General features: G+C 39.5%; 1 protein-coding gene across 1 annotated transcript; it reads left to right on the top strand.

The window, feature by feature from the left end:
- On the top strand, positions 90–17,370 carry LOC109235086. Its single transcript, XM_019401080.1, has 2 exons — positions 90–424; positions 17,105–17,370. The coding sequence occupies exons 1-2, from the start codon at positions 103–105 to the stop codon at positions 17,191–17,193; spliced, it is 411 nt and encodes a 136-aa protein (XP_019256625.1). The 5' UTR covers positions 90–102; the 3' UTR covers positions 17,194–17,370.

The raw sequence follows: 20,702 nt of genomic DNA, 5'->3' as shown, positions 1-20,702 counted from the left end.
CAATTCACTTTCCTTGGATATTCAAATATAGAAAACAATATCTGGTGAGAGAAGCTCTCCTTCTCTCTAACTTCCCTTCCAAATTAACCTCATCTTCATTCCATGTCCCAACACACTCTAGACCCTACCCTAATGGACATATCTATACCTCCAAATCCTCCAGATCCATTGGCTGATGCTAGATCACTAGCAGATGAGAGATTGCCCTCTTTCAAGGATAAACTCTTATCCCCAGACCCAATAAAATTTATTCATGGACAACACGTTTCCTCTTTCCCCATTACTAATGATTGCTATGAGGCCTTGCCTGCGACTCCTCTTCAAGATGATTCAACATCCAGAGATCATGCTATTGTTCTCTCAACCGAGGAATTGCAACGTCTATATAAACCATGGAAGTTCTCGGTTATTATCAAATTATTTGGTAAGCGTATCCTTCATCAATATCTCAAAAAGAAGCTTCATGAGCATTGAAAACCTACAGAACAATTTCCTCTCATTGATCTTGGTAATGATTTCTATATTGTTAAATTTTTTCAAGAAGCCAACATGGCCAAAGCTCTTCATCAAGGATCATGGTTCATCAATGATCGTTATTTATCAGTTAAAAAATGGGTCCCTAATTTTGTTGCTTCTACGAAAAATTAAACATCTCTGCCATTTGGTTAAGACTACCCCAACTCCCTATGGAGTTTTATGATAGTACCATTCTTACTAAAATTGGTAATAAAATTGGCAAGCTCTTAAAAATAGATGCTTGCACCTCCGCTACTTTAAGAAGTAGATATGCTAGACTATGTGTTGAATTACCTCTAGAACACCCTGTCCGCCCCTTTATCTATATAGGTTCTCATAAGCACCCTATTCACTATGAGGGAGAAAATTTTCTCTGTAAAGGGTGCGGTAGATTAGGTCACACTAAGTCCAATTATGGCTACGTCTGTAAAGATCCTCCCACAAATGGTTCTTCTCCGAAATCTACAGGAAATCCCTCTACTCACATTGAGGAGGACCAATGGAAGGTGCTTTCCTTCTCCAAATAAAAAGATCAACACGTTAAAGACAATTTGCACTCAAAAGCTTCCACAAAGAATGCCGACACTAAGGATGGCTTTGGAATCAAAGCTAAAATATTTGATGCCACTATTGAAAAATATATTAATACCCAAAATCTAATCTACACAGAGAAGATCTCCTTAGGCACTACTCCTAATCCTACTACTAAAAACTTTAAGTTAGACATAGGCAATAAATTTGATGTTTTAGACACGTCATATACTAATCCTCTAACATATACTACTAATATACAAAACAACATTTTAAGCCAAAACAGACAAAATACTCCTTCGACATTTTTATGCAAAATCCGGTATGCATGGAAGGTCACATCCTCCATGTGGCTAACGATAACATTAATAAAAACCCTACCAGCCACTTGGCTTCTCACAATCTCTCCAATTCATCCACCATCCACGGTTTGGATATTAAATAGCTAGTAAATAATTTCATGGCAAACGACATCCCTAATCCTTCAACGGTTATAAGCCTTACGCAAACCCACTCAGAAACCATGCAAATCGATAGTAAATCTTCCATATCTATCTCTCAAGATACTATTACTCAAGTGCCCTACGAAGCCCCTGATTTCATAAACCCCTCACACACTTATAATGCCTCGTCTACCACTACTTCTTCAAAGAAGAACAAACCTTCTCAGACTTCCACGCCTAAATCACCCTCAAATGGACAACCTTCCTCCTCTTCCTCCTCACAACAACCCCCTAATCTACTCAACCACTCCTCTCCCAATGAACCATCAACCTCAATCTTGGTTGGGAAGGGGAATTCTGTGGCATGCGGCATCCTTCAGTCTAGAGATAGAAGGTCGGGAGGTTGCCATAATCCTCCAGAACTCAAACTTCCTAGCCCAGTTGATCATGGAGGGCATGAAACTAGCAATGAACAATTATTTCAACCAAACTTCGCTAACCAACATCTTGGGCCCAATCACCCCAAATGTTTCTCTAGCTTTAATCCAAGCCATGCAGGCCCATTGGGGTCTTCCTGCTCACTTCGACCCGACCTATGGGCATCAACCTCTCGAAAACCTACCTTTTTTTCCACCTCAAAATCATGTGAATCCAATCTTTCTAGCCTGGCAAGTAGCCAACAAAATTCAGCAGGTGAACAATCCTGTGATGCCCCAGAATTAGGAGATCCCTGCTCCAATGGATGTACAACCACCTCCCAACATACAAAACATAGGAAATTCATTACCAAGAGAAGTGGAGGCAGTAGCAAGGTAAGGGAATCTCGAATAGAGTTTAAAAACCTCAGAGAAATAGCAATATTGCTCTACAAGGAGAGGCGAGACAAGAAGTCTATCATCAATTGCCCAGCATCATTATTCAAATGCTCAATGGACATCAGGCTTCCACTAAACCCAGCAGCAGGAAAATATGCGGTGGTGCTCAACCCTTCTCTGAGGGACGGCCCACCTTTACGTTTGGAGGAGAACCAGGGGAATCACAACATGCAGCCTTTACAAATGACTCGTCCAAATTAACTTCATAGTTTAGAAAGTGAGAGGGGCTAACAATGCCAACTTTCGTAGAAATTTTAGGGAAATCATTGATACCCATAGGCCCTGTTTGGTTGCTCTCTTAGAGACTCGTATGCATGATCATGTTGCTATCCAACATGAATTCAACTTCTCTGAAATGATGGAGGTTCCTGCTGATAGCCGTTCTGGAGGAATTGCTATCATGTGGATGCATAACATGATTACAGTAGATAAGGTAGTTAGAGAGGATCAGGAACTGCATGCGATGATCAAGGTACTTCCCAGTCAAAGCCCTTGGCTCTTAAGTACAATCTATGCTAGCACTAATAGTTATAAACGTAATTTAATATGGCATAACCTTAATACCATCTATGATAATTACAAAGTTCCTTGGCTTGTGACAGGCGACTTCAATGATGTATTCTCATCAGATGAAAAATTGGGGGGTGGGGGGGTCGCCCGATCAATTTTAATAGAACCACTAGGCTTTGGAATTTGATTAAAAATTGTAATCTTTTTGACCTAGGATTTAAGGGACCCAAATATACCTGGACTAATTACAGGAAAAGGAGTAATGATCTTATCATGGAACGTCTAGATAGATGCTTTGTAAATGAGGGCTGGATCAATCAATACCCTAATGCAATAGTGGATCACTTGCCTAGAACATATAGTGACCATAACCCACTTCTTATTAGGCTTAACCCTAAATTCATCCCTCCAAACTCTAGGCCATTCTGGCTTGAAACTATATGGTGTTCCCACCTTCAATTTTCCAGTCTTGTGAAAAATTGCTGGTATAATAGAACTTTTGAAGATGCTCTCCCTATTTTTAAACTAGAAGCCTCTAAGTGGAACAAAGAGGTTTTTAGAAACATTTTCAAGAAAAAGAGAAAACTTCTGTCAAGAATTAAAGGCATCCAAAACTCTCATAATTACCCGGAAAATATTTTTCTCCTAAACCTTGAAAATCAGCTTATAAAGAAGTATAATGATCTTCTTAGAATGGAAGAGGATTTTTGGAAACTTAGGTCACGAGTCAATTGGCTCAATAATGGTGAGGCCAACATAAAGTTCTTTCACATTTCGACCTTAATCCGTAGAAGAAATAATAAAATATCTCATTTCAAAAATGAAGATGGAAACTGGATAGATGATCCCTCTGAAATTTCTAATCACGCCCTTAAATATTTCGAAAACATATTTACCACCTCCCTCTTATTTTCTAATAGGGCAGATATCATCAATTCCCCAAAGTCTTTTGATAATCTGGACCTTAACACTCTTGATAGTCCTGTCACCAGCCAGGAAATTTCAAATGCTATTTTCTCTTTCAAACCCATGAAAGCCCTAGGACCGGATGACATCCATCCTTTTTTCTATCAAAAGTTTTGGTCTGTGGTAGGGAACTCTCTTATAAACTATGTAAAAGATATTTTCCATAAGCAAACAATTCCTGAACCTCTTAACTATACTCATCTCTGCCTAATCCCAAAAATGCCCAATGCAAACCTTCTAAAAAGATTTCGTCCAATTGGCCTTTGCAATACTATCTACAAAGTAATTACCAAGATAATTGTTTAACCAAAAATAAGGATTTTGATCAAAGCTTATTTCAAGAAGAACTCGGGTTACTGATAATCAAATAAAAATATGAATAAATGATGTAAAAAATAGTTGAATAGAAAGCAAAGTAAATCTGTGTATGCCAATAATATTTCGTCCCCTTACAAATGATCAGCTTTCCCCTTTTTATAGCTATCTCTAGGTAATACGTTTTGTTTCTGTCATAATAGATCCATTATTGACAATCAATGGCATTTAATGTAACGTTATAAATGGTAATCATATTTTGATTTAGTACAGATTCCCAAACGTTTTCCGTAATTAATGCCTATTGATTATTGACAATACATATCTATACCCTTTTGTGCTACCAGGTTCATTCTCTTAGCTCGACCTTCGGTCATAAAGAGGTTCGAGCATTTATCTTCCTTGAATCTCTTGAATTCCTGCCCGTGCCTGTTATATCTCGTGCCTCTTTATCTATTCTTTGCCAATTGTCATCTTTTGACCAGTCTACGTGTCGTGACATGTCACTTTTCAATCAATTCTATATATGAACTTAATTTTTCTCAATACAGATAGTCCCCCCACTTGCCATTTATTCATCAATAGAATATTTGGGAAGTGGATTTTATTAAAGCTGGAATATTTGCCGCCATTAATTCTTCTTTGGAACTGACGCTTCATTTGCCACTTCCATTTAATATTCACAACACGTGGCATCTCCTGGTTGGTTCTGCAACTTTTCAGCATTTTTAAGGCTTTTTTACGACTTCACCAATTACAAAACGACAGTTCTCATTATGACATTTCCATCATTACACCCTTTCCTTTGACGATTGCTTTTGAGTATAAATATACGTTTTCACCTTTGTCTTTCTCACAAAAAGTTTTAGAACATTCAATTATTGTTTCCTTCTTCCTCGTACTACTATGTCTTCTTCAAACCCTAACCCTAGGAGAGTTCCCATCGTTGACAACCTTCCTCTTGCTCCTGTTAGGAGTAGGAGAGGAGGTAGACTTCGTAGTTTAGGGTCCCCATCATCGCGAGGCACTTCTCTTCCTTCAACAAGTTCTACACCCCCTTCTAGAACTAGAGGTTCTCCTTCTCAAAGGTCTTCATCTAGAGGTAAAGAACCCACTGAACGTCTTCATAAACCTTTGGTAGATGAGATTGTTCCCGCTGAACTATCTTTCTACAATGATAGAGAGTCTATTAGAAACCAAGTTTCTTCTATGTCTTCTTTAGATCGTGCTGATATTTACCCAACTCAGATCACTAAAGGTTTGATTTTCGTGGTTCGTAGGGATTGCCAATGGAGTCATGATTTTCCCATTATAATTCCTAATGCAAACCAAAGAATCACTTCTTATTTAATGGGGTTTTCTTTCGTATATACATACCCTTTTACTTTGAATTTCAAATCTCTTATTGACCCGATTATCCTCGAATTCTGTCGTTTTTTCGATGTTTGCTTAGGTCAAATTGGCCCTATCGTGTGGAGGGCAGTTGCTTGTTTGAGGCATTTGGCCAACATGGTTGGCATGCCTTTTACTTTCTTTCATTTAATTCATCTTTATTCTCCCAAACTCTTCCGTCAAGGAATTTTTACTTTAGTAGCGAGAAGCAAAAGAGTTCTGGTTAGCCCAGAGGACGATAAGGACCGTGGCTGGTACGCCAGGTTTGTTGCTGCCCCCACTGTTGGTTTAGTGGGTGAAGAAAATGTTCCATTCCCTGAGAAATGGAATTATGCACGTGAGTTTTCTTTTGTAACTTTTCTATGCCTCTCTTTTTTATTTTTGATGATTGTCATTTTAACTTCTTCTTCTTTTTCAGCAACCATGGGAATTGTTGATGAAATTCTCAATTTCCGTGGTTGGGTAGAAAAGTTGTTAAGTGTTGCTCCGATGGAAGGTAGATCTTGGAAAAACCTTTCTCATCGGTTTGGTTAGAAAGTGAAAACTCACGGTAAGTGCTTTTCCTTCTTATTTCTATTTACTTCTTTCCTTAAAACTTATTTTAATCCTTTTTTTTTATCAGGATTTCCGATTCGAGGCATAAGTGTTGAGGCCGTCATAGCTTCCAAAGTTTCTTTGGAGAAAGCCCAAGAGATTGTTCTGGGTTCTTCATCGAAAAGGAAGGCCTCCGCTGATCAAGATTCTGAAGAAGAGGAAGAACAAGATGAGGGTTCTTTGATAAAAAGGCCACGAGCTAGAAGACGCATTATTTCAGATGATGAAGCATCTCCCCCTCGTTCTGTTCTTCCCACGAGCCTGTTGAAGCCGCCTTGGTGATTTCGATGAAGATACTCCCGCGGCTGCTCGTGACTCTATTTCTCAGCTTTTTGCCCGTGGGTTTGATAATGAAAATTTGGGTCCAATTTCTGATGAAGTGCCTCTTGCCTCTTCTTCCATGTCTGCTCCTGTGAAACCTTCTTTGCCAGTCGTGACTGTTGCCGTTGCTGCTCCTCCCCAGGCTGTTTTGACTCCCTCTACAGTTCCTCCTACAACCGTCCATCACACTGAGGTTGGTTCCTCAAGTGGAGGTGAAGTTATGAGGCAAGTTATCATCGAGGTTCCTGCTGACGGTAACCTTTTGAGGAAATCAGGTCGGGCTGATGTGTGGTTGAAACCTCTGATTGGTCCAGTTGAGAAAGCCAAGCTTGAGAGTCATAACTCTTTGACTTGGATGAATGACATAGTGCAATCTTCTTTAAAGGTATTCTTTTTCAAACTTTGCCTCACTTTTTTTTTGTTCTTACCCCTTTTTTTATATTAGATCAATCTAGTTGGCACGGAGATGATGAATAGGGTTTCCCACACAGAGCAATTAATGCATGACTATCAAATTGAAGCGGACAACTGGAGGGTGTAGTATGAGAGTCTCCAAATTGACATGGAAGTGTTATAAGAGAGTAAGCGTACCTTGGAGCAGCAACTGAAGGTTTTAAGCTCAGAGTTAACAGTCAAGAAGGCATGCTCGAGTCAAGCTGATAAGGACAAGAATTTCCTTGAAACATCTTTCTCCGAGCACCTTTCTAAAGCTAGTGAAGAAATCAGAGAATTGAAGGCTTTGCTAAGTAAGAAAGAAGCTTATGCTGGTGAACTCGTACAAACACTTTCTCAGACCCAGGAAGATCTTCGTGAGTCTTCTACCAAGGTCAGCTTTTTCAATCGCTCTTTGCAAGCTTCTTATGATTCTGTCCTGGCTGAAAATGAAAAACTTAAAGACGAGATTGATCAATGGGAGAAAGATTACGAGATTCTTGAAGATAAGACTGCAATTGAAGTGAGTTGGGCAATTCTAAACACCCGCCATGATACCCTAATGGAAGTTAGCCAAGAGGGCTTTAGTTTGGATGCCGAGTTAGCCAAAATAAAATAGACTATTGAAAAAACTCAGCAAGGCCAAGACTTTCCTTCTCCCATGGCTGATATTCCCGAGCACATCGAAGATGAAATGGGTACGGTGGATGCTCCAACTCCTTCAAGCCATCCCGAACCTTCTGCTGCTCATGACTCTATTTCAGATCCTTCTTCAGCCCCTCAGTGAAAAGTTTATGATATGTTACTTCTCTTTTTTTTTCTTTGTGGAATGTGGTTGTAACCCCGGTCCCATTTGGGGTTTTTCTGAAAAGATAAGTCCCCATATCTTTTCGGGGCACTTTTGTATAAAGGACAAATAGTTTATGACTAAGTTTGTACTTAGTCTGAGCTTTTTAATATTAAGAAGTTTTCTGTTTAACTTAGTTATTTTGAGCTTTTGTTTCGCTCGTTTTTGCCTTTATACTTAAGGACTTGTTAATTAATTCGTGGGTTTATGTTTTACCCTTTTTTGCATTTTTGTTTCATGAAATGCTTTATTAACTTCGTGGATGTTAAAATCACACATGATTTTTATAAAAGAGGGCCCTTTTATTTTCGACACTTAATGAAGAAGACGTCTCAACTTCATAATGGTGTAAATATACGATAAAAGAAAGAGGAACACACATGTTTCTTGAAATAACTTTGATAAAATTTTCATTTGAACTTTGTCGAGTTCAAACAATATCTTACATGTGTTCAAATAACTTTTATAACTTTTCTCGTAACTGTTTTCTTTTACAACAGATTTCAAAAGAGAAAATATAACTCAAGGTTTTCCTTTGCAACCTGTTTCTATACATTTCCTTTAACCTAATTTTTTAAATCTACAAGGTTTTTCGAATGGCTTTGTGTTATTTGGCTCGTGACTTTGCTCTGAACTTGACTCATTCGATGAGTAGACTTTGAGGCTTTGAATTGTACTTTCGACTATCTTCTTAGTCTTCTTTGCCTTCTTTATACGTATGCCGTATATTATATAGTCCCCCAAGTGTTTGAGCTTTGAAGTATGAAATCTCGAGCACTTGTTTATTCCTCTTATTTGGTCCTTTTCTTGAAAAGGAAAAAACATACGGGACTCGGAGATGCGATTATAGATGAAGACTGCTAAATCCGTTTGAATTTCTATCAGAATAAATTGTAACCCTAGATCGGGAATTTATATTTTTCCGCGTGTCTTGCAGGTCGTGACTCATCATTTAGTATGGGTTAGCTTTTTTCCTATCATCTAAAATCGTTAGTAAAATTTTAATAATTCAAAAAATAAAATTCGAAAATGAGGGTACCTGCCCGTGGATACTTCTTTTCCTTAGAAATAATATCTCTTCAGATGACCGGTATTCCAATGTGAAGGTAAAATCTTACCATCCATTGTTTCCAGCTCGTATGCTCCCTTTCCTGCGATACCGTGAATCTTATAAGGTCCTTCCCAAGTTGGACTTAACTTTCCCGCGTTAGCCACTCTCGTGGATTGAAAAACCTTTTTGAGTACGAAGTCCCCAATTTTGAAGTATCTTAGGCAAGCTTTCCGATTATAATATCTTTCCATAACCTGTTTTTGTGTTGCCATTATGATTAACGCAGCTTCCCTCCTTTCCTCAAGTAAATCTAAGTTTATTCGCATTTCTTCTTCATTGGAGTCCTTAGTTGCTTGTGTATATCTCGTGCTCGGCTCCCCTATCTCGACTGGGATCAAGGCTTCAGCTCCATATACCAGTGAAAATGGTGTTTCTCCCGTACTTATTTTTGCTGTTGTGTGATAAGCCCATAAACACCAGGTAACACCTCTGGCCAATTGCCTTTAGATTCCTCCAATCGTTTCTTCATATTGTTGATAATGACTTTATTCGTCGATTCAGCTTGTCCATTACCCACCGGATGATAACGTGTTGAGGTAATCCTTTTGATTTGCCAACTTTGAAAAAACTCCGTGATTTGCGCGCCTTGCCTTTTGCTTGTGGTAGTGCACCCACGATATCCATCCCCCACTTCATAAAAGGCCACGGTGCAATGACTGGATGTAACAATTCTATGGGTCTATGCATATTGTTACTGTATCTTTGGCACTTGTCACATTTAGCTACAAAGTTTTCCGCTTCTTCTTCCATTTTGGGCTAATAATAGCCTGCTCTAATCATGGTTTTCACTAAAGATCTTACCGCATGATTTCCACAATGTCCCTCATGTATTTCTCTCATCACATAATCTGTTTGAGAAGATCCGAGGCATCTTGCTAAAGGACCACCGAACATTTTACGATAAAGATTGCCTTGCTTTAAACAGTAGCGAGCAACTTTTTTACGAAGTGCGTGAGCTTTTTCCTTGTCTTCAGGGACAGTTCCATACTGCAAAAAAGCGACAATCTCGTTCCTCCAATCCCAAGTTAAATTATTGAAATTTACTTCATTTTTATCTTGATCAAATACTGAACGGAATAGATGTATTACAGAAATATTTTCATCATTTGTTACTTCTGCCGCAGATGCAAGATTAGCTAAGGCGTCTGCCTTAACATTCTCCTCTCGTGGTATCTGCACAACTTTCCGGGTTTGGAATTGTCTCACCAGATCTCGTGCCTTCTCCAGATATTGCTGCATTCTTGCCTCCCTGGCTGTATAAGTCCCCAGCATCTGATTAACTACAAGCTGCGAATCGCTTTTGATTACGACCTGCTCTATGCCAAGTTCGCGTGCCAGTTCTAAACCTGCAATCACAGCTTCATACTCTGCTTCATTGTTAGTCACAGGATGCCATTTTATAGCTTGTCGTATGGTTTCACCCGTGGGTGGTACTAAAACAATTCCCAGACCTGCTCCTTTCACATTTGATGAGCCATCAGTAAATAAGGTCCAGGTTCCTAGATTAGATCCATTGAATACTTGTAGTTCTTTTTCTGCTTCTAGTTGCATCCCTTGACTAAAATCGGCCAAAAAGTCTGCTAACACCTGTGATTTTGTTGCAGTTCTAGGTTGATATGTGATGTCATATTCACTCAATTCTATGGCCCACTTGGCTAACCTACACGATAGTTCCTATTTGTGTAATATATTACGCAAGGGATAAGCAGTCACTACAAAGATAGGGTGGCATTGAAAATAAGGCCTTAATTTTCTAGATGCCATGATTAATGCAAGTGCTAGTTTTTCTAGTTGAGGATACCGTGTTTCCGCATCTAATAATGATTTGCTAACATAATAAATTGGAGACTGTTTACCTTGGTCTTCACGAACCAAAACAGCACTTACCGCTACTTCTGAAACAGCTAAATAGACAAGCAACCTTTCCCCATCTTTTGGTTTTGCGAGCAACGGTGGATTTGACAGGTACGTCTTCAAGTTTTTGAGTGCTTGTTGACACTCCTCAGACCATTCGAACTGATCTTGTTTTTTAAGAGCTGAAAAGAATTTAAAGCATTTTTCTGAAGACTTAGAAATAAATCTCCCCAAGGCTGCAATTCTTCCCGTTAGTCTCTGCACTTCCTTCTTATTTGTAAGCATGTCAGGAATTTCTTCAATGGCTTTGATCTGCGCGGGATTTACTTCAATACCACGGTTAGAAACAAGAAAACCCAAAAACTTACCTGATGAGACGCCAAATGCACATTTCTCGGGATTTAGCTTCATATTGAACTTTCGTAAGATCTGAAATGTATCAAACAAATGTGGTATATGGTCCCCTGATTGTTGAGATTTGACAAGCATATCATCTATGTAAACTTCCATAGTTTTTCCTAGATGTTCCTGAAACATCTTGGTCACCAACCTTTGATACGTGGCACCAGCGTTTTTGAGACCAAAGGGCATTACTTTGTAACAGTAAGTCCCCCTGTCTGTTATAAATGAAGTTTTTTCCTCATCTAGGGGATCCATTTTAATCTGATTATACCCTGAATATGCATCTAAGAAGCTTAACAATTCATGTCCTGCAGTAGCATCAATCAGTTGATCTATATGTGGTTATGGAAAAGAATCTTTAGGACAAGCTTTGTTAAGGTCGGTGTAGTCTACACAAACTCGCCATTTGCCATTCTTTTTTGGTACCACTACAGTATTAGCTAACCAATTAGGATACTTTACCTCGCGGATAGAGCCTATTTTAAAAAGTTTTTGGACCTCATCTTGAATCACTTGATTTTTGAAAGACCCCTGCTTTCTCTTCTTTTGTTTGATAGGTGGATATGATGGATCCTCATTTAACTTGTGAGTCATTACCTCTGGGGGTATCCCTGTCATATCAGAATGGGACCAGGCAAAGCAATCTACGTTAGTTTTCAAAAATTCGATCAACTTACCTTTCATTTCGTGGCTTAAGTTGGCCCCAATGTAAACTTTCCTCTCAGGCTTTTGTTCGAATAATTCTACAACCTCCAACTCTTCAATCGTTGTTTTGATATTTTCATTTTCTTCTGGTTCTTGGATGAAATCAGGTCGTGAGTCCATATCTGTTTGCCCATCTAGTTTTGTGGCTTGTCATCCTCAACTGGATTCTGTAATTGCTATTTTTCTTCGTTTTTTGTGCTTGAATCTTCTACAGAGTTGATGCTTCTAGGTGTTTGTTGATCACCACAGATTTGACGGATTCCCCATTGTGATGGGAATTTGATGACTTGATGTAAGGTAGATGGCACAACGTCCATTTCGTGAATCCATGGTCTCCCGAGAATCATATTGTAAGCCATATCCATCTCTACCACCTGAAATTTAGTATCTTTGATAACTCCTTCTGCGAAGTTGTAAGTATTACTTCTCCTTTTGTTACGACGCTAGAATTATTAAAGCCAGATAAAGTATGTGCCTTGGGTACTAACTTATCTTCAGCTTGCATCTCGCTTAATACTCTTAGCAAAATGATGTTCACGGAGCTATTTGGGTCAATCAAAACTCGTTGTATGTTAGTATCATGTACAATTAGAGATATTACCAGTGCATCGTTGTGTGGAGTTGGTATGCCGTCCGCGTCTGCATCATCAAATGTAATGCTTTCTTCCTCCAAAACATGTCGGACCCGCTTCCCGTGTGTAACTGTAACTTTAGAAATTTTCTTGGCTGCCGTATATGTCACACCGTTAATTCTTCGCCCCCGTTTATAACGTCAACGGTCCTTTCCGGAGAAGGAGGTTTAGGGGGCTCCTGCCTGTTCTTCATGTACGCTTGCTTACCTTTTTCGCCAAATAGTTCGGTAAGATATCCTTGCTTTAATAAATGGTCTACCTCACCTTGTAGCAATCTACAATCTGCCGTTTTATAACCATGATCATTGTGAAATTCACACCAGTGATCAGGGTTACGCCTATTTGGATTTGATCTCATTTCTTTTGGCCACCGCACCTTATCACCCATGTTACTTAATACCGCTACTAATTCTGAAATGCTTACATTGAAACTGTAACCGCCAATCATCGCCTTAGAGCTTCTATCATCACCGTGTATCTCCCGCGTGTCCCGCTCTTTTCTGAACCTTTAAGATGAACCTGATTCTCTATCTCTCGACCTACGATCGTACCTTGAGTTATCCTGTTTCGATCGTGAGTCTTTTCCCGCTGGTCCCATGTAAGCCTCGTATCTATTTTTCCCAAACCTTTTTTCAGTTTTAGCATGCTTTGAACTTACCCTCTCTTCCTTTTGAAGGTGTGTAATAGTATCTTTTTCTATCCGCAGCTTCATGCTGTATCTGTTGTAAACGTCATTCCAAGTTGTTGCTGGAAATTCCCGTAGGATTTCCTTGAGTCGCCTCGTGGCCTCCGAACTCTTCTCATTTAGATTGCTGGTAAATGCTATAGCTTCCCAGTTATCAGGTACGGGTGGCAACGTCATTCTTTCACGCTGGAATCTGTCTACAAATTCCCTGAGCAACTCTGAATTTCCTTGTTTTATTTTGAAAATATTTTCCATTCTTTTTTTGACTTTTTGAGCTCCCGAATGTGCTTTGATAAATGAATCTGCAAGCTCAGCAAAAGAATTTATAGAATTTTCGGGTAAAAGAGAATACCATGTTAATGCTCCTTAGTGAGTGTTTCACCGAATTTTTTGACCAATACTGATTCAATTTCCTGTTTGGTCAAGTCATTTCCCTTTACACCAGTTTTGAATGCAGTCACGTGGTCTCGTGGATCAGTTGTTCCATCGTATTTTGGAATATCGGGCATCTTGAATTTCTTAGGAATTGGGAGAGGAGCAGCTCTTGGCTTCCAAGGTTATTGCGAATATTTGTCCATATCTACTCCCTTAATTACAGGCGGTACTCCAGGTATTTGCTCTATGCAGTCACTTTGCTCCTTGAGCTGTTTCTGCAAAGTTAATACTAAATTTTATAAATCAGAATTGAGTATGTTACCTGGTTCTCCATCTCGAGACTCGCTGGGGGTTCCACTACTGCCCGAGTTAACAAGTCCAGAACGAGGGTTCTCCAAAGTGTTGTTATTTGGGGTTTGAGTTGGTGGTGCAACCGACAATTGGTTAGCGAAAGCCTCAAGAGCTTTGCTGACCTGTTGAGCGATTAACTTCTGCAAAGCTTCGTCGATAGCCTCATCGTTTTCCAATTGAGCATTTGCATTTAATTGAGATACATCAGGAGTTCCCTCCCGAGATTGTCGAGGAGAGCTTGGTGGGGAAGGGATTGGGGTACGATCATCTTATGGATTCTCCTGGAGTTGATGGGTTCTTTGGTTGTTCTCATTAACATTTGACATGGTTGATATGACAAAAAAAAGGTTAATTTAGGAAAGAATAGATTATCAGATTCCCGGTAACGGAACCAATTTGTTTAACCAAAAATAAGAATTTTGATTAAAGCTTATTTCAAGAAGAACTCGGGTTACTGATAATCAAATAAAAATAGGAATAAATGATGTAAAAATAGCTGAATAGAAAGCAAAGTAAATCTATGTATTCCAATAATATTTTGTCCCCTTACAAATGATCAGTTTTCCCCTTTTTATAGCTATCTCTAGGTAATACGTTTTATTTCTGTCATAATAGAGCCATTATTGACAATCAATAGCATTTAATGTAACGTTATAAATGGTAATCATATTTTGATTTAGTACAGATTCCCTAACGTTTTTCGTAATTAATGCCTATTGATTACTGACAATACGTATCTATACCCTTTTTTACTATCAGGTTCATTCTCTTAGCTCGACCTTCGATCATAAAGAGGTCCGAGCATTTATCTTCCTTGAATCTCTTGAATTCCTGCCCGTGCCTGTTGTAGCTCGTGCCTCTTTATCTATTCTTTGCCAATTATCATCTTTTGACCAGTCTACGTGTCGTGACATGTCACTTTTCAATCAATTCTATATATGAACTTAATTTTTCCCAATACAATAATTGCTAATAGAATTAAACCCTTCATGTCTAAGATCATAAGCCCTTTTCAAACTAGCTTTATTAAGAATAAAAGGGCGTGTGATAATAGCATTATTATTCAGGAAGTGCTCAACAAGTTCAAGAAAATGTAAGGGTTTAAGGCTAACATGATTACTAAATTAGACTTAGAAAAGGCCTTCGATTATCTGGATGGTCGTTTATTTACAGAACTCTTGTATACGTTAAATTTCCTCCAAAAATCACCAATCTTATTATGAATTGTATTACCGCTACTAACATTGATATTCTCATCAACGGCACTTGCACAAACTATTTCAAGCCTACTAGAGGCATTCGTCAAGGTGATCCTCTTTCTCCTTACATTTTCGTCCTTTACATTGAGATGCTATCCAGATATATAAATCACCAAGTCGATTGTGCTAATTGGGACCCCATTAAATTAAATCCAAGAGGTCCAGACCTATCTCATGTTTTCTTTGAAGACGACCTTACGTTGATGGCCAACGTTAATAACAAATCTTGTGCCACCATCTCTAATACCCTCTCTACTTTTTGTATTCTATCGGGACAGAAAATCAATTACAAAAATCAAAGATCCTTTTTTCTAGTAACTGTCCTCAACCTCTTCAAGAAAAAATTTCCAAATTACTAAACATTTCAGTTAGCAATAATTTTGGTAAATACTTAGGTTTTCCGATAATTGATAAAGCTCCTAAGCCTAAGGACTTCCTTTATATTCTTGATAACATGAGAACTAAGCTTGGTAATTGGAAAATTAATTGTCTAAACCTAGCGGGGCGAGCAACTCTAATACAATCCACTCTTAGTAATATTCTAAATCATGTCATGCAATATTTTCAACTACCCAAACAAACCCTTAAACACATGGATCGCCTCTAAAGAAATTTCCTATGGGATACTACCCAGGAAAGAAAATGTCTCTACCTTATAAATTGGGATACGGTTACCACTCCTAAGGGGATAGGGGGAATTGGCTTAGTCAAAGCCAACATAAAAAATAAGGGTTTATTAGCCAACCTTACATGGGGCCTTTATAATAATACAATGGCCCCTTGGGCTAAGGTTCTTATTAACCAATACTCCAATAAAACATCCCCAAAGAATTCCACCTTCATATGGAAGAACATTGTGCATGGATGGAGCCTATGTAATAAAGGCCTAGCATGGAATATAGGTGAAGGAGACCGTGTTAAACTTTGGAATAACAAGTGGATTTCTAACCTCCCCCCTCTTAGAACTTTGATCCAAGGCCCCCTTCCCATTAAAGAAGAAAGCATGCTAGTAAGGGATATCCTAGTCAACCACAAATGAAATTTCAATGACCTCTCCTTTTCTATTTCTAGTAATATCAAGGATGCCATACAAAGCATTCATACAAAAAGTTCTAGCCCCAATGATAAGACATACTGGTTTCTCACGACTAGCGGAATCTTTAGCAGTAAATCAGCTATAAGCCTTCTCACACCTTCTAAGGATCCCTCAATAAACATCTCCTGGATTTGGAAGCTAAAAATCCCTAGGAAAATAAGTTTCTTTCTTTGGCTTTGCTATCATAAAAAGCTTCCCACTAGGTCATATCTCCTTTGCATAGGCCTTAATATCGATGACCTTTGCCCAACCTGTAGAAAAGATAAAGAAGATATCACACACATCTTCAAGACATGCCCCATAGCTATAAGATTCTGGGAAAGCTTAGGTATCTCCCCTCCAAACTTAACTAATCTACATTGGCTCGATTCTATTAGACTCATGCAACCTATTAAATCTTTTCCCTCGCTGGATTGGAGGATATCTATGCTTACGGCCTTTGGCATATATGGCTCAATCGCAATAGCAATAACGTTAACAATGACTCTAAAGATGTCTCAGTCATGCAAACTCTTAACAAAGCTTCTGAGTTTAAGTACCTTACCTGTACCCAACACCCCTCCTTAAATGTCGAAAACATCACCATCATTTGGCACAAACCTAGCATAGGATCCTGCAAACTTAACTGTGATAGTGCTTATAATATAAATAATAACGTTGGTGGCTTGGGAGGAGTCATACGCGACAGTCATGGCCAATGGATTATAGGTTTTCAAAGACTCTCTAATGTCATTAGCAACACTCAAGCTGAGCTTCTTGCACTGGAAACAGGTCTAAGAGTTGTTGTACAGTTTAAGCTCTATCATCTTGAAATCGAAACGGACTCAACAGAGGTAATAAATCTTCTCAATTCTGATCATCAAATTTATAACCATATTATCTCTTCATGTAGGTGGTCAATGGCCCAGTTGGGGATCCCACTGCTCAGACATAACTTCCGAGAAGCAAATCAGTGGCACACCTCTTGGCAAAAGACAGTAAAAAGCTTAGGAATATGAATAAAACAATCATCCATCATGCACCTACTCCAGCGGTGGAGGCAGCAAAGAAGGATGATGCAGTGGGGAAATCCTACCTTAGACTTATATCGGAGGAATCCTGTATTAAGTTAGCTAGTATGGGGAATATTAATGCAGTTATTAGTTCTAGTGCTTTTGTAACATCTCTCAGTTTCGATCCCAATGGAATGGTTGGGAATGATCTATGTAATACTACTTAGTTTCTAATAAATTTCCTGTTTACAACCAAAAAAAAAAAAAAGAAAACAAAATCTCGTTTTGTCTTCCATTCCTAGTAGAGAGGATTTTAGTAGTACAGTTGGATGGCTATATGGATTATGATTACACATCTTATAATTCCCTACCCATTTCCCTTTCCTTTTTACTCTCCCTGTGTATTAATTTTTTTTTTGATAAGAAATAAAATTAACAAGAGTCTTTTTCTCTCTTCTAACTTTTCCGTAAGAATAAGGGCCCATTTGGCCATAATTTTTTTTTTACTTTTTTCGAAAAAAATTCAACTTTTTTTGAAAATTAGTGTTTCGCCATAAAATATTCAATTTTCATTTGAAAATGAATTTCGGAATTTTTCAAAAATTTAAAAAACTTCAAAAAACTAATTTTTAAAATTTTCACTTCAAATCACTCACAAAAACTCAAAAGCAACCCAAATTATATCTATATCCAAACATAATTCTAATTTTCAAATACCATTTTCACTTGAAAAAAAATTTCACTCTTGTGTCCAAACGCCCATTAAGAGAACAAAAACACCAATTCTCCTTTCTTCTCACTCAACTTAGATTACAAGGCTCAAAATATACTTTACCCCCTCAACTTGTAAAAAATTTCCTTAAACACCTAAACTACACGGCTGACTGATTTCACACCTCATTTTACCAAAATATGATACGAATGTGAAGTTAGATGTATTTATACTAGTCTACTTTTTTCGGTCACTATTCATCTCACAAAAGAATAGCTTTGAAAATATGATCTGTTTGGCTCAAAAGTTAACAATATACTTTGTAAGCTAGAAAATAATTAAAAGTAAGAAAAGGGTAAATCGTAATCAAATATAATAAACCTAGAGATGCAAAGATGATATTATCGTTGTAGATCTAGTATTGCAAAGTGATAATATGAGCTCAGTAAGATACGTTCGTTTGAGGTAGAGATAGAGAGAGAAAGCCAGAAAAATGAGAGAGTTGTATTAGATCAGAATCCCCCCTTTACAATGTGAAGGTCTCCTTTATATAATAAGAGACCTTCCTCGAAAGAATCAAAAAGTTACAAAGACAGGTAATGTCTCCCTAGTGAAGACACTGAGTCCTAAACGATGTCGCTTTTGTCCCCACGTTCGAGTCGTACCCGCTACGTTAGTCGGCGTATACTCACTGGGCGTACCCACTGGCGTAGAGATGCTTAGGGTCAAATTTGACCCTATACAGTTAGTCTCTCCGCTCGTTGTAGACGCATTCGGTGGGCGTCTTCGATGGGCGGAAATGCGAACCTCGGCTTAGGAGAATTTGACCTCGACTAGGGACGGCAATATGAATGAGGTGAAATATATGACGTTGTTGAGCCACTGACGCGCGACTTCCTTTTTGGAATGACGCCATCGCCTGTATGCATCATTATTATATTTGCCCCCGAGGCGGTTCAGAGGATGATGTGACATTTTGGTTTCCCGCGCACGTTTTGAATCATGACTCTTCGATTTCTGTGCAACTTATCCCTATAAGTAGGAGAGAGGTTCGATTCGATTCAACTTTCAAGCCTTCGGAAAGCATTTTCTGATTTACTCCTTTGACTTTCTTCCCTGTAACCGTTATTTCGTGAGGGACTCTCCCACTTCTGTTGAAACCACACTTCCTATCGTCGGTGTTTCGTTTCTTACGTAGTGTAATCATGACAAAACGTGGACAGAGTAGNCTGCTATGTGTGGCTGCTGAGCGTGAAATGTTAAAAGGGGTTAGCGACGGGGAACTATCCCGGAGGGTTGCCGGCGCGGCCTTGCAGGTACTTTTTGATTTTCTTCATGTACCGTAAAGTAATTTTTGATGCATACTGACTTGCCTTTCCTCCTTTTCCTCTTTTTTAGACTCTCATCTTGGAGGTACAGAGGGGGCAGCGAGCGCAAAGGAAGGCGGACCTTTAACAAGGTGGTAAAGAAATATCGGCGGTGCCGCGTCAAGCATCAGGCGCTGGCGGACCTACTCAAGCAGGACCCGGAATTTCGGGTTTTCCGTGAGGGTTTGGAGCAGTCGGAGGCCCAGCTGAAACAGAGGGTGGCCGAGCTGGAGCAGATCGACGAGCAACTGATGATCGCCCTGGCTCGGAACATTGAGCTGGAGACTCTTCTTTAGTCTAAGGAAGAAGATTGGAGGTTGGCCGTGGGGTAGCGGCGGAAGCTGCTGATTTGCGGATCAAGGTTGCCGCTATGACCACCGAACTCGATGCCAAGGCGGCTGAGATTGAAGTCCTCAAGCGGACTGCTGCACCAAGGCCTGATGAGGATGCGCATCGTGAGGCGCATGATATGTGGGTGTACGCCGAGGCCAGATTGGTCGTATTCGAGGAGTTCTTAGCTGCAGGTCGAGCTACTGAGGCGGAGGTTCAAGAGCAACGACGCATAGCCCGTGTCGCCCGTGAAACTTGTGGGTATAGTTCTGATTTCCCAGACCGGGCGGGCTATAACTCCGAAGACGTTAACCGTCTAGAATCCGGCTCTTGGATCTCTGCGGCCTATAAGGCCGAGGACGGCGGTGGACGAGATGGCGGTCCGACGGGGGGCGGTGAACAGAATGGCGAAGCCCCTTAGGACTTGTATTCATTTTGTTTTGCTGTATTTGGAGACGTAAATGGTCCTTTTGTACATGTATTTTTGATGATAATGGAAGTTATACTTTTGCTGTTATTCTTTTCTTTTTGTACCTTTTATTTTCGGCCTTAATATTGTTGATGGCCTCAGCCGTGTGCGCAACTTCGACTATCATCGAGTTACTCACTGTCATAGTCGAGCTGGGTCGACTTATCGGCATCGATGGCCTTAGCCATTATACCGTTGATGGCCTTAGCCATGTGCGTAACTTCGACTGTCATCGAGTTACTTGCCGTCGTAGTCGAGCTCGGTCGACTTATCGGCATCGATGGATTTCGCCATAATATCATTTATGGCCTTAGCCATGTACGTGACTTCGACTGTCATCGAGTCGTTTACTCACCGTAGTCGAATCTAGGTCGACCGTTGGCGGCGATGGCCTTAGCCATAATATAATTGATGGCCTTAGCCATGTAGGCGACTTCGACTGTCGTCGAGTCGTTTACTCACCTTAGTCGAATCTAGGTCGACCGTTGGCGGCGATGGCCTTAGCCATGATATAATTGATGGCCTTAGCCATGTAGGCGACTTCGACTGTCGTCGAGTCGTTTACTCACCTTAGTCGAATCTAGGTCGACCGTTGGCGGCGATGGCCTTAGCCATGATAT

Source organism: Nicotiana attenuata, chromosome 11 (genome assembly GCF_001879085.1).
Source record: "Nicotiana attenuata strain UT chromosome 11, NIATTr2, whole genome shotgun sequence".
Lineage (NCBI taxonomy): Eukaryota > Viridiplantae > Streptophyta > Magnoliopsida > Solanales > Solanaceae > Nicotiana > Nicotiana attenuata.
This window is presented reverse-complemented; position numbering and strand designations above follow the sequence as displayed.

What these genes read in the sequence shown, in the direction of transcription:
- LOC109235086 (XM_019401080.1), top strand. Translation starts at nt 103, where the DNA reads ATGTCCCAACACACTCTAGACCCTACCCTAATGGACATATCTATACCT. An exon ending in GGTTATTATCAAATTATTTG is followed by an intron (nt 425 to 17,104) that starts GTAAGCGTATCC and finishes CTCTTCATGTAG; the next exon opens with GTGGTCAATGGCCCAGTTGG.